Source organism: Delphinus delphis, chromosome 2 (genome assembly GCF_949987515.2).
Source record: "Delphinus delphis chromosome 2, mDelDel1.2, whole genome shotgun sequence".
Lineage (NCBI taxonomy): Eukaryota > Metazoa > Chordata > Mammalia > Artiodactyla > Delphinidae > Delphinus > Delphinus delphis.
Genome location: NC_082684.1, coordinates 173138688 through 173151964, shown reverse-complemented (window position 1 = coordinate 173151964; position 13277 = coordinate 173138688). Strand labels below are relative to the sequence as shown.

The following is a 13277-nucleotide window of genomic DNA, read 5'->3' as shown; positions in this document are numbered from 1 at the left end:
AGGAGGAAGGAGGACCTGTCCGCTCTCTTTAAGGACTCCCCTTTCTGGGCCTTTGGCTCCACTGAGCCTGGCTGCAAGGGAAGCTGGGAAATGTAATCTTTATTTCAGGTGCCCATGCCCCCAGTTAAAATAAGGAGTTCACTACTAAGGAGGGGCAAATGGATCTAGGGTGAAAACCAACGGGGTCTGCTGTGCTGCATAAAAGAAGCTTCACCTCCTACAATTTAAAAAATACATACATATTACTAAATTTCCTCCCAGAAAATGTATCAGTTTATATGCTCATTTAACAGTGTGTGAAAATATACATTTACCCCACCCTTGACAATAAGGGGTACTATTGCTAGTTTTCGTTTTGGTCAATTTTATAGGCAAAAATTGCCTTCTCATTATTTTAATTTTGATTAAATCAAAAAACTTTCTGATTACTAATAATTCATAATGAATACTTTTTAGATATTTACTGGCCCTTTAAAACTTTTCTTTCATGTCCTTTGTTCATCTGCTTTCTTATTGATTTGTAACATTTCATTAGGTACTATGAGGATATTATCTCATTATCTTACGTTTTACATGTACTTTTCCTGGATGTTTTTATTTTAATTTTTTGGTTGTATTTTCTATTTAGAAGTTTAAAATTTTTATGTAGTCAAAAAGGTAAATGTTTTCTTTTGGGGTCTTTCCTCTGAGAATTTGGTCTTCCCTACCAAACTCTTTAAAAATAGTCAAGTACATGTACTCTCATTTATTTTTAATATTAAAATCTTTGATCTTTTTAAGATTTGTTTTTATCTATAGTGTCAAATAGAGGTCTAATTTGATATTTTTGTCCAAATAGGTGACCCCAACTCCATTTATTGAATAACGTATCATATCTCTCGTTATTTCAAAATACCACTTTTACTTTTGCTAACTTGTCATATCACATATATGCAAGAATATATGTGTGTATATATGCATGTATATATGTGTATAACTCTTTAAGTGTTTATTAAATGACAGCCCACTGAAGTGGTTAGGAGCGTGAATTCTAGAAGACTGGATTTTACTTTTCCCGTGGCTCCACCATGTTCTAGCTGTGTGTCCCTGATGAAAGGCACTTGATGTCTCTGTGCTTTGTCTTCATCTGTAAATGGAAATTATAACAGTACCTATTTATAGGGTTCTTGAGAGGATCAAGTTAGTCAGTATGTGTACAGTGCTTGCAACAGACACTGTCCTCAGAGGAATGCTCTTTCCTGCTGTCAAGCCCTCCATGATAAGAAACTCCGCTTTTCCTTGGCATGCCTCCCATTGGTACACAACTCAGGACCATGACATACAGGCTGACAGCACCAGTGTCAACCTGCAAATAAATATTGAAAATGTGTCATGTCTTTCTTATTCTTAAGATAAAAACTAGAAATGACGACTCCTTGTTTAGAGGACAGAGCCTGAGCTTTGTTACTGGGTCAGAATGGAGGGGACCTGTATTTACGCGTCCATTTGTATTTCTAAACAGGTTCCTTACCTGTCTGCACCTGTCTCCCGGGATATACTGGAAGCGGTTATGGGCCAAATGGATGTGTGCAGCTCAGTAACATTTGCCTGAGTCACCCCTGTTTAAATGGACAGTGCCACGTGAGTCCTTTGCTCTTCCTGGGGAAACTGCGTACTGGAGAGTAATTTTAGTTTCGCTTCTGAGAAATATGTTTTCTATGATTCATAGATTTTAAGGTAATGATTCAAACTTAAGATAAAGAACTGTCAGTAACTTTCAGGTAAAAGGTAGGTAATAACTTTAGTTCCCAGGAAAAACCAAGGAGTTCATTTTTTCTCTCAGTGATTTACAAAGTGGTAAAACAAAGCCTGCAGTTTGACCCAATACATCTGATTTCTTATACTTTGCAATTACCGTTTAAATGAATCAGTACAAGTTAGGCTACTGGAAGATGCTTATGGTTCGACAACTTCTACACAGAATACACAGCACTGCTGTTCTTTATCATTTGGCTTGGTTCAAGTTTATTGTCTATCCCTTTGTTCTATGACATTATGTTTCTTCTGCCCTTAGGAAACAGTCTCTGGTTATCTTTGTAATTGTGAATCGGGTTGGGCAGGTGTCAACTGCACAGAAAACATCAATGAGTGTCTGAGCAACCCCTGTCTGAATGGGGGAACCTGTGTTGATGGCGTTAATGCTTTCAGTTGTGAATGCACACGTTTCTGGACTGGATCTCTCTGTCAGATTCCCCAGCAAGGTACGCTCAGCATTTCTTGTACGACAGATGCTCACAGGTTAGAAGTATCATCCTTGAGTGTGTCCTGCTGCAGATTTTGAACCTGCTTTCTTGTTCCGTTGCTCAAAGGCTTAGAACTAAGTCTTCCCTTGCAGAAATGGTATGAAATTCACAAGGTAAATATATATTTCAATTTAAGCCATAAAAACCTTTTCACCAAAGGAAAAATTAAATCCATATTTGCCACTTTCATTATGTCCACTTTGAAAACAAAATATGCTAAATGTATTGTAGTTCTCTAAGAGAGAGTTTTCTCTATAGCAGCCGTTTCATTTCCCGGGAATATTACACGTAATCATGTCACGCTCCTGCTCTCAAATACACAGTGGCTCCCTCTTGTCTGTTAAATAAAGTTTGGGACTGTTTTTCAATCATCCTCTATAACCAGGCCTCACCCTATCCACCTAACCTTATTTTTCACTGGTTCCCTAAAAATACGCCTTTCGAGCCAGACAGATTTCCTTCTCTCTTGACTCCATATGCCACCGCATTTCGACTGTGTTCCTTTATCTGGGAAATTTCTCTCCCCAAACCTCTCCAGATTCTTCTTTGCTTCCCATCCAAGTGTATCTGTCCCTCAGGAGTACTTCTTATTCAGCCTCCTCTGTAAAACCTCCACCCCTCCCTCATTCCTCCTGATTCTGAATCGGGACATTTATTGAGACTGCTGTGTGTTTACAACTCTAGTAGAGCCTGTGGAGAAATAAGCAAGCAGAAAATAAAATAGTCTCCACCTATTATCAGCTTACCTTCCAGTTGAGGAGACAAGACGATACACAACGGCCGAGGAGAGACGGGAGCTAAAGATAAGAATTAAAGTGTGTCAGGTGTCACAGAGACAGAGGGAATGCGTGCCGGAGAAAACCCCAAGAGGCAGGGAAATTCAGGCGGAGATGAGGAGACATCAGCTGGGCTTTGAACACGAGGTGGGATTTGGGTGGATGTTGAAGGGAGACGGGGGAGAAGAAAGAATGGCAGGGCTTTTGTCTGCAACGAGAATTACTCAGAGTTCTCTGAAGGCTTCGGCAGCAGGGCGAGCCTTTCCAGAGCGTCTGAAAAGCACAGTTCATCTTCTTTTCCTTTGCAGTTTGTGGAGGGTCCCTCTCAGGGATGAATGGAAGCTTCAGCTACATGAGCCCTAATGTTGGTTATGTCCATGACGTGAACTGCTTCTGGGTTATCCGAACCGAAGAGGGAAAGGTAATACAGTGTCTCCCATCCGAATGTACACTTCATTTATATGTATGGACATGTAGTATGTGTATATATTACATAAAATACACAGAATGATAATTCCACTATATGATAGTTGAATTATCTGTACTATATATATACTAATTATCTACAACTATCATCATACCTTATATTGAGGACTTTCTAAGTATCAGGCATTGGGCTGAGTATTTTGTAAACCTTTCTCAAAACTTTATACTAATTCTTTGAATTAAAGTACTAGTATCCTCATTTTATAGATGAAATAATGGAAACTATGAGAAGATAAGTAATTTTTTAAAAACATTCCTTAGCTGGTAATTGGACTAGTTGGATTTCAAAGCCAAGTTTGTCTTTCAAAGTCCATGCTTTGTCCACTACGGATGCTACATGGGTTGGCCGACAGCAAGCCAGTAATTTGTACAGTCATGTTGCTACCGAGATGGTAGCAATCACTCAGTGTTATGTTGATTATTATTAAGGTGGTTTCCTTATCCAGGTTTTCTCTGTGGCGTTGCTTGTGCCGATGTGCTATGCTAATTGCTTCACATACACTTAATCATCGCAGTGTAACTCTCATAACCCTGAAAGATAAGAATTCTTATCCTCATTTTACCCTTGAGCAGCTGAGAAATCTGTCCAGGGGCGCGCGGTCTGTAAGTGGCCTGCAGGGACTTGAACCCAGGCCATTCGACTCCAGTGGTGGAACTGCCGTGCAAACACTCTTCAGATTAAGATCCGAGCCCAAGGATTTTAGTGCTTTTATCCCCAATATTAATTACTCAGACTTTTCCAAATACTTATTTCTCAACCAACACGTGGACTCGTTAAAATAAAGTTGTATGTCTGAATAGCTAAGGCTTTCCCTTGAAATCCTATTAATTTTTCCCAGCAAGCTAATGTTACAGAGGTCATTGTACAAGGTCAGAAATATTTTTTCCCTTGAGGAGCAAGGATTCTTTGGGGCCTGGTGACCCCACAATAGAATAAACTCCAAAATCAGTCTCCCAGTGGGTATGTTATGTGAATTTCCTTCCTTCCATTTAGTTTTCATGAATTCTGTTTCCTGACATTGAAAACATCTTTCTTTCAAGAAAAAATCACTTTGTGAAAAAATTTTAATGCATTTATTGTGAATCTGTAAAACACTTCATGCTGTTTTTCTTGATTATTGTGATTTTTATATCTTCTTATCCCCATCAAAGTTTACATAATACAGTTTACATAATATTGAAATAAGGGTAGTTCAATTCATAAACATTTATTTGATTTTCATTGAAATTGCTTCAAGGACAAAAATGATGTAATGTTGAGTAACAAATCTTAAAAATACCCTAGCACAGAATTTCAAAAATATCCTGATACCCTTTTCCATGAGCTGAATGCTGTTGTGGTTTTATATCATAAATTAGATCCAACAGTCTCCTTTTGGTAGTTTGGCTGTTTTAAATGAGGTTGTCAGCACAAAATCTTTTATGGTTCATTAATTATATTACTATATTTAAGTCTGCACATTCTAATATTTTAACTTGAAGACACATTTGTATGTTTATTCTCACCTACTTGCATACTCAAAACTTTTCATGGTACCTTTCCCATGATGTCTGCTGTTGGTATTACTCATCTCTCAATGACATCCAACCGCCAAAGACTAGCACACTTTACACTTGCCTACACCGTGTCTACTGTCTACACCCGAGGTCGTCCATCCAGGCTGGGCATCAGTTGAGAGGTTCAGAGACCCCTGAGGAATCAGCATCTCTGGGGGTCACTGATGAACTGTGGGTATGCTACACGCTACAGGTTATTAGTCAGTTAAATTTAATTCAAGGTAGATGTTTAAATGTTATATTTTACTGATTTGGAAGCACTGTTAGCTATACATTTGGAGTGCCTTTGTTTAATGAAGTTGACAGTTTACTGAAATCTATTTCATTAACCCATTGAATAACAACTCAACAGGTATAAAGTTTCAGTTACAGTAAGTGAATAAGTTTTAGAGATCTGCTGTACAACATAGTGCCTCGAGGTAACAATACAGCATTGTGCACTTCAAGATGTAAGAGGATAGATCTCATGTTGTGTTCTTACCACCGAGAGAGAGAGAGAGAGAGAGAGAGAGAGAGGGAGAGAGAGAAGGAAACTGGAAGGTGTTGGTTATGTCTATCACATTGACTGTGGTGATGGTGTCACAGGTGTTTACATATGTCTAGACTTCTCAAACTGTACACATTAAATATGTGCAGTTCTTTCTATATCAGTTATACCTCAGTAAAGCCGTTAAAAATCTATTTCATTAATATTTTTGACATTAGCTCAAGTTAGGTCTAAGCAATTTTTAACACAAGTCATTTTAATATATAGAATTGTCATATCTATTTGTGAATACTTAGGAAATTATAGATCCAGCTCTTGAAAGGGACTCTATATAAATGCTTCCAACTAGCAGGAGAAACACCTTAGAACTAACATAGAAATGAAAAATAGTCTCCTGTGACCTTTATATTTTTAGGTGCTGCGGATCACTTTCACTCTTTTCCAATTAGAATCAGTGAACAATTGTCCACACGAGTTTCTTCAGATTCATGATGGGGATTCCTCTGCGGCATTTCAGCTTGGAAGGTTCTGTGGCTCCATCCCCCATCACGAACTCCTCAGTAGTGACAACGCCCTCTATTTTCATTTCTATTCTGAACATTTAAGAAATGAGAGAGGCTTTACAGTAAGATGGGAAACACAGCCACCAGGTAAGTGTAAACATGGAGAGAAATAAAGCAAATTCTTGAGGTTATTAAATTTTCTTGATCAGTATTAGATTTTTGGATACGGTAACTGTTTGTTTGTTTTTTTTCCGGTACGCGGGCCTCTCACTGTTGTGGCCTCTCCCGTTGCGGAGCACAGGCTCCAGATGCGCAGGCTCAGCGGCCATGGCTCACAGGCCCAGCCGCTCCGCGGCATGTGGGACCTTCCCAGACCAGGGCACGAACCCGCGTCCCCTGCATCGGCAGGCGGACTCTCAAGCACTGTGCCACCAGGGAAGCCCACGTTAGCTGTTTTGAGATCTAATGATATATGATTTTTATAATTATTTTAAAATCAAGTAAATCTAAACTGAACTGGACTTTCATTTTGTGTTCAGAGATAATACAATTCAGATGAATTGAAAGAGTTTAAAAAACATGCGTCTTTAAGCATCCCCTGTGAAACTACTGAACAGCATCTTTATAGCCCCTGCTAGTACATACTGTGGGGCGTTGGGGACATTGTCTCCTCCTTCACTTAGTATTTTTTATCTTAATGTCACATGATGATTTGTTCCTTCTGTTGTTATTTGGGTTTGGGTACTCTTTTTTAAACTTTTTTAGTATGAATTTTTTAAGCATATAAAAAAATAGAGAGAACCACACACTGAACCTCCGGTTCGCCCATCAGTAAATCCGTGGATCTATTTCTGGAATTTCTCATCTTTTCTGTTGGCTTATTTATCTATCCTGTGCCACATTGGCTTCGTACCGACACTTGAAATCTGGTAGTGTAAAACCTCTAACTTTGTTCTTTTAAAATAAGCTAGATCCTTTACATTTCCATGTAAATTTTAGAATCAACCTGTTAACTTCCCCCAACAATCTACTGGGATTTTGTTGGCATTGTATTGAATCTATAATCAATTGGGGAAGAAATGACCTCTTACAAATGTTGACTCTGACAATCCATAAACATAGACTGTCTGTATTTACTTAGTTCTCTTCTAAGTTAGCAATGGTTTATAGATCTCAGTGCTTAAGCATTCCTCTGCTTTTATTAATATTTTCTCTAGCTATTTGATGTTTTATGCTATGTTCAGTGATATTATTTTTCTAAAATTTTATTTTTCATTTTTTGTTAATATATAGAAGTATTCTATGTATAAATATTTTAAAATATTTTGTTTTGAATCCAGCCGCATTGCTAAATTCATTCGTCAATTCTAATCATTTTCTTTGGTAGAGTCTTTTAGAATTCTCTACATACACAGTGATGTTACCTGCGCATATGTTATCTGTTTTCCAACTTCCTTGCCAATCTTTGTTAACTGTTATTCCTCTTCCTTGACTAATTTATCTTCTTGGCTAGGACATCTCATATAATGCTGAATAAAAGTGATAGAGTGGGTATCATTGTCTTGTTCCCAACCTCATGGGGAAATGTTCAATATTTCACCTTTAAATATAATGTTTTAGCCGGAAGTTTTTGTAAAGAACTTTTATGACATTAAGGAAGTTCACTCTGAATTATTATTGCTGGATAACAAATTACCCACAAATTTAGTGTTGTAGAGCATTCATCATTTTCTTATGTTTCTGATTTTGTGGACCAGGAATTTGGAAGGGTCCCAGCACGACAATTATCACTTGATCTCTTAAGCAGTTACAATGAGATATTGGCTGGGACTGTAGTCATCTAAAGGCTCAGTGAGGCTGGAAACCCAAGATGACTCACTCACAGGGCTAACAGCTGAGGTGGCCTCTGGGTGAGAAGTCAGCCAGGCTGCTGACTTGAGTGCCTACGTGGAGCCCCTCTCCTATGGTGGCCTTAGAGTAGTGCAACTTCTTTCACGGCAATTGGCTTCTCTCAGAGCAAGCATTACAACAGAACCAGGCAGGGGCTGCATAGCTTTTATTGACCTACCCTTAGCGGTCATATTGTGTTATTTCTGCCGTATTTTTAATTGGTTGAAGCAGTCACGGGAATTACCTGGCGGTCCAGTGGCTAAGAGTCCACGCTTTCACTGCTGGGGGCGTTGTTTCAATTCCTGGTCGGGGACCTAAGATCCTGCAAGCTGTGCAGTGCAGCCAAAAAACAAAAAGAAAAAAATTTGTTGAAGCAGTCACAAGCCAACCCAGATTCAAGAGGAAGAGACGTAGATCCCATCTCTCAATGGGAAAAGTGCCAAAGAATTTATGAACATTTTTAAACCATCACACCTTTTATTCCTAGCTTGCCGAGAATTTTTATTATGAATGGATGTTGAAACATTAAATACTTTTTCTAAGTCTTTTGAGATGATCATGTGGTTTTCTTCTCTGCTTCTGTCATTTCTTCCTCCCTCCTCTCCTGGGACTCAAATTACACACAAAGGTTTTGGCTTTGTCTCCTAGCTTCTGTTAGTCTGCAGTCTTCCCCTGTGTGTGCACAGCTTAGCATTCAGCTAAGGACCCAAGGACACTTGTGTAAATTTTTTTTGGTGCTATTTTCATGCAGCTGATTTCTCTATAATACCCTGCTCCAAAATCCCAGCCACTTTAGTAGCCCCAAATTCTGAGTTCTGTTTCTTTCACCCAGCAAGAGTATTGCTACTCTTGTTTGGGCCCTGCTGCCCTGCACTGCAATTTGAGAAATGCACACAGAGTTTGATCATATTCAGTTTTGTTTTGTTTTGTTTTTGCAAAAATAATTACATCAGGAGGTACTTTTCACTTTGCAGTGAACTCTTTGTTTATATCTCTTCTTTTTAGAAGCTCTTCGTATTTTAGAGATATTAACTCTTTGTATTATATACTACATTTTTCCCAGTTTGCCGTTAACACTTTACTTTGCTTGTGGTATTTTAATTTTTTGACCCATATGATAATTTTTTTAAGTACTAAGTTTTAAAACCCTTTTCTTCCTCTGAGCAGCTGAGATGTTTTCTCATTAGGAATAGTGAGACTCATGTAGCTAAATTTGTTTTACTTTTCGCCTTGGTAGCAACACTTCTTTTAAATAACCTGCATAGCTATGTAAATATCATAACCTGCACATCTAAAATGTCACTTCATTTTATTTTTTTTCTAATGTATATTTACTGCAGTCTCTTATATCTAGATTTCTGTTTTCCTATTTTACAGTAGCATACAGTAGCCGCCCCAGATGATATGCAACTTCAGGGGGCTGGCGGGTGGTGGTGCAGTGGGTGTCAGAAAGCCTGGCCCTATCCTCCCCTCACCCCATTCCTGGGAAAGTGGCTCAACCACCCATAGACATTTGAATTTCTTCATTTATAAAATGAACGGTATAACTATATCACAGTGTTAAGAAACCTTCTCAAATGAACATTACGTCACACTTAACTCTTCTAATGTATAAAATTATCTGGTTTGTTGAAAGGCATAGTGGCTGATAGAAGTTCCAGAACTTCTTAAGAGTTAATGTACAACGGGGTAGGGGAGGGATAAATTAGGAGTTTCCGATTAACAGGTACACACCACTGAACATAAAACCGATAAACAAGGATTTACTGTAGAGCACAGGGAACTATACGCAGTATCTTGTAATAACTTACAATGGAAAGGAATCTGAAAGAGAATATATATTCATATATTCTGAATCACTTTGCTGTCTACCTGAAACTAACACAACATTGTAAATCAGCTATACCTCAATATAAAAAAAAAAGAGTTAATGTACAGAAATTAATCTCCTTCAAAGCGAAAAAATAAATCTGTCATCCATTATTCATCTTTCAGACAGTTCAACACTGCCTGTTGAGCCATGTCACCATGAGATGGCTAATAAGCACGGAGCCCCACGCATGGGTGATTCATTTATTTATCAGTCGGTACTCCTGGATTTATAACTTTATCAAACTGGAAAGTAGAAAGTCTTGCTTAACTTATGTGCGTGTCCAAAACTGCACATAGTTATTTAAACACAGCTTTTCTTCTTACAGTAAAGGCTGTGATAATTCTATGTGAATTATAACTTGTATGCCCATGTAAAGTTATTTTTTCCTCTTATTTCAGAGTGTGGAGGTATACTGACTGGAACTTATGGTTCTATTAAGTCTCCGGGATATCCTGGGAAGTATCCCCCAGGAAGAGATTGTGTCTGGAAAGTGATAACTAGTCCTGGTCTCCTGATAACATTTACCTTTGGGACCTTGAGCCTGGAGCACCGTGATGATTGCAGCAAAGATTATCTGGAGGTAAACAATTGTATTTAGATAAAATTTATCATGATGTGATTAGAACTCCAGGAACTATGATTGGTGCTGCCCTTGGATGACCACAGTTTATTAGCAGTAGTTAGATGTATTCTTCAAGAGACAGGATGCCAACTCCCTATTCCCTCAGCAGTGAAAGCGCGGAGCTCTAACCACTGGACTGCCGGGGATATCCGCTAACTCCCTATTCTTAACTGTTCCAGCTTGTTGCTTCTTGTGGGTTCCATTTAAATCTGGGAAGCAGACTGCCCTGCCTTCCCCTGTCATTTCCTGGAAGCCCAGTCTCCTACCATGGGAACAGCAGAATTTACGAAATCAGCACCCAGGAATGGCTGTCTTCTCCAAAGCAGACTCAGATCTTCAGTTGTCTGTTGTAAACTGACAAGGTGTTTCACAAGTTGCCTGTAGTGTTCCATGAAGAAAGACAACTTAATAGCAATTGTGTTGAAATGGATTGCTAAAGGGTGTGGCTCACGGGATGTATTGATACTCGTCACTGGAAAGAGAGGCGTCACCCTCTGCCCCCCCAGTTTATCATTAGTAAAAGATTAAAATGTGGAGGAGGAAAAAAGACTGTTATATTCAAATGCCATAAGCATGTAGGTCTATCAAAGATGCTGCTCTCCATTTGCAGACTGAAAATATCATTGGGAAGATGGAGTTCGTATGTTGTTCCTGTCTTGTTTATCATCATAAATCTCACTACCCCTTGCAGTAGTGATAAAAGACAATATGCGCTCCCAAGTCTATTAGAGGAGAATGGAGTGCTATGGAATTATTCATAAAGGATGGAAGGGTATTGCTGTCAAACAGAAATCTTCACAAGTTAAAGTCGTTAGTAATTTAACACGTGTAATGGATTTGAAACCTTTGGGAATGACTGGAAAATCTTCCTCTCTGGAAAATATCAGGAAGATAATCCTTTAAATGCTCACATTAAAGTGAATTTTCTTGAAATTAATTTCAGTATATTCTATCAAATTAAAATTAGAGGCATTTTTTTCATTCCTACATATTAATTCCTGGATATGTATAATGGAAAGAACCAATCATTCCAATAATACTGAAATGCCTCTCATCTCTCAAGAATATTTCAAGGAGCTAGTTAAATTACAGGAATAAAGTCATGCTGCCCTATAACTTTGCTTCCAATAGAACCATTAACTTGAGTGGACAGATTGGCCATATTAAAATATTATTAGTTCATTGGTACCTTGGTGTTCTATGCAGTACAGAATTTGCAGTTACAATAGAATCATAGAGTCGTTGGCACAATTATTTAAGAGATTAAAACCCAACAATTAAAATGGTTTTCTAAGGTCACATCGTCATTATTGCAGTACTTAATTACTATCAAAGTTTCGCTTTTTAAGTTCATAAAACTGTTTTCTTGTTGTATCTAATCTAACTTTACTTCCTTTTCCACTTCTGATCCTCCTGAGTATTTAGACCAAGCTGTGCATCAGTGACATTGCTGTCATTCCTTTTCTGTTTTCTTTGCATATATCCATTTCTTCATCTAGATCATTAGGAATGTATCATTCCAAAACAAACATCTGGGGCAGGGGAAACCTAGGAAAGGAAATATTGAGAAAAATTCAAAGTGTACACCCAGCCTCAGAGTTAAAATTCAGAGAGAACGGAAGGCATCAGCGATGGGTGGGAGGAGATTACCCTTTCCTGAACCCCAAGCATGTGATAGATGCATAGGTGACAGGAGAGCCTCCCAGAGTCGTCACTTGTAAAGATGGGTTTTCTGACGTTACTGTACAAAACGACTGGGTTTGTTAAAATCTGACCACTTTGAACTTAATGATCCCTTCTCTTGTTTTAGATTCGAGATGGTCCTTTGCATCAGGACCCGGTTCTTGGGAAATTCTGCACCACTCTGTCTGTCCCACCACTCCAGACTACAGGTCCCTTTGCCAGGATTCATTTCCATTCCGACAACCAGATTAATGACCAAGGGTTTCATATCACCTACTTAACATCACCTTGTAAGTAACTTGGTAACTGGGAGCTTAATATAAATATGAAGGACAGTGCTATGCTTATAGTTGCCTTGTACTTTAATGTGAGGCTGCAGATGACTGACTTACACTGATAATGTGTATTTATAAATATTTCTCTCATTGTTCCAACTTTTTTTCTTTTTCTTCCCAGAGTTCTATTATTAATGCTATAATATCCCTTGGTCCCTAAATTCTGGGGTCCACATTATGGTAGATATGTGTCAGGTCCCTAAAATTAAATAATTCAGACATCAGTTCCCTAGGGGTTATTCTGTGTTTTTTTGGGAGAGATAGGAGAGAAACGCAATCTATCTTGAGGTGTGTCAGATTTTATAGCTATCATGCCTTTCACTTGCACTGACACCTTAAAATAAACCAACAAACGAACAAAAAACAATGAAATGCTCTGTGACTTTTATTTTAGGGCTGTAGCGGATTTTGTTCTCAACATACATCATTGTGCCCTGATGAGAATTCACAGGAAAAACACTTTTTAAGTCTCAATATCAGGAAAAATAACAATAACATCTTTTCACTAGTCTTCTTTCTCCATTTATTTCGGCTTCAGGGTGAATCTGCAGCTGACCTTCTGTAATTTGTGTAGTCACACCTGTTCTCTCTGCATAGCAAATTTCCCCTGACTGCGTCTTGCTATTCTGTATTCATTATTCCTTTAATCTGATTCATTTTTCTAGTCATATATTTTATTCTGTTACATGTATTTTATAAACTGCCTCAGATCTCCTTTGAATGAAGGAGAGCATAAATGCATTTAAAAAGCAATTTGTCGAAAAGGATGTCAGATTGGTAGTT

The 13277-nt window shown here is 38.3% G+C and overlaps 1 protein-coding gene across 3 annotated transcripts in view; it reads left to right on the top strand.

Annotated features, from left to right (window-relative positions):
• The window catches only part of CUBN (cubilin), a 280926-nt gene that overhangs the window by 34541 nt on the left and 233108 nt on the right, over nucleotides 1–13277 (top strand). For all 3 annotated transcript variants that reach the window (XM_060006307.1, XM_060006306.1, XM_060006305.1), the window contains exons 12-17: nucleotides 1502–1620; nucleotides 2054–2240; nucleotides 3367–3479; nucleotides 6004–6238; nucleotides 10253–10434; nucleotides 12287–12449. In XM_060006307.1, coding sequence (XP_059862290.1) covers nucleotides 1502–1620; nucleotides 2054–2240; nucleotides 3367–3479; nucleotides 6004–6238; nucleotides 10253–10434; nucleotides 12287–12449 — 999 coding nt within the window. The remainder of the gene's footprint in view (nucleotides 1–1501; nucleotides 1621–2053; nucleotides 2241–3366; nucleotides 3480–6003; nucleotides 6239–10252; nucleotides 10435–12286; nucleotides 12450–13277) is intronic.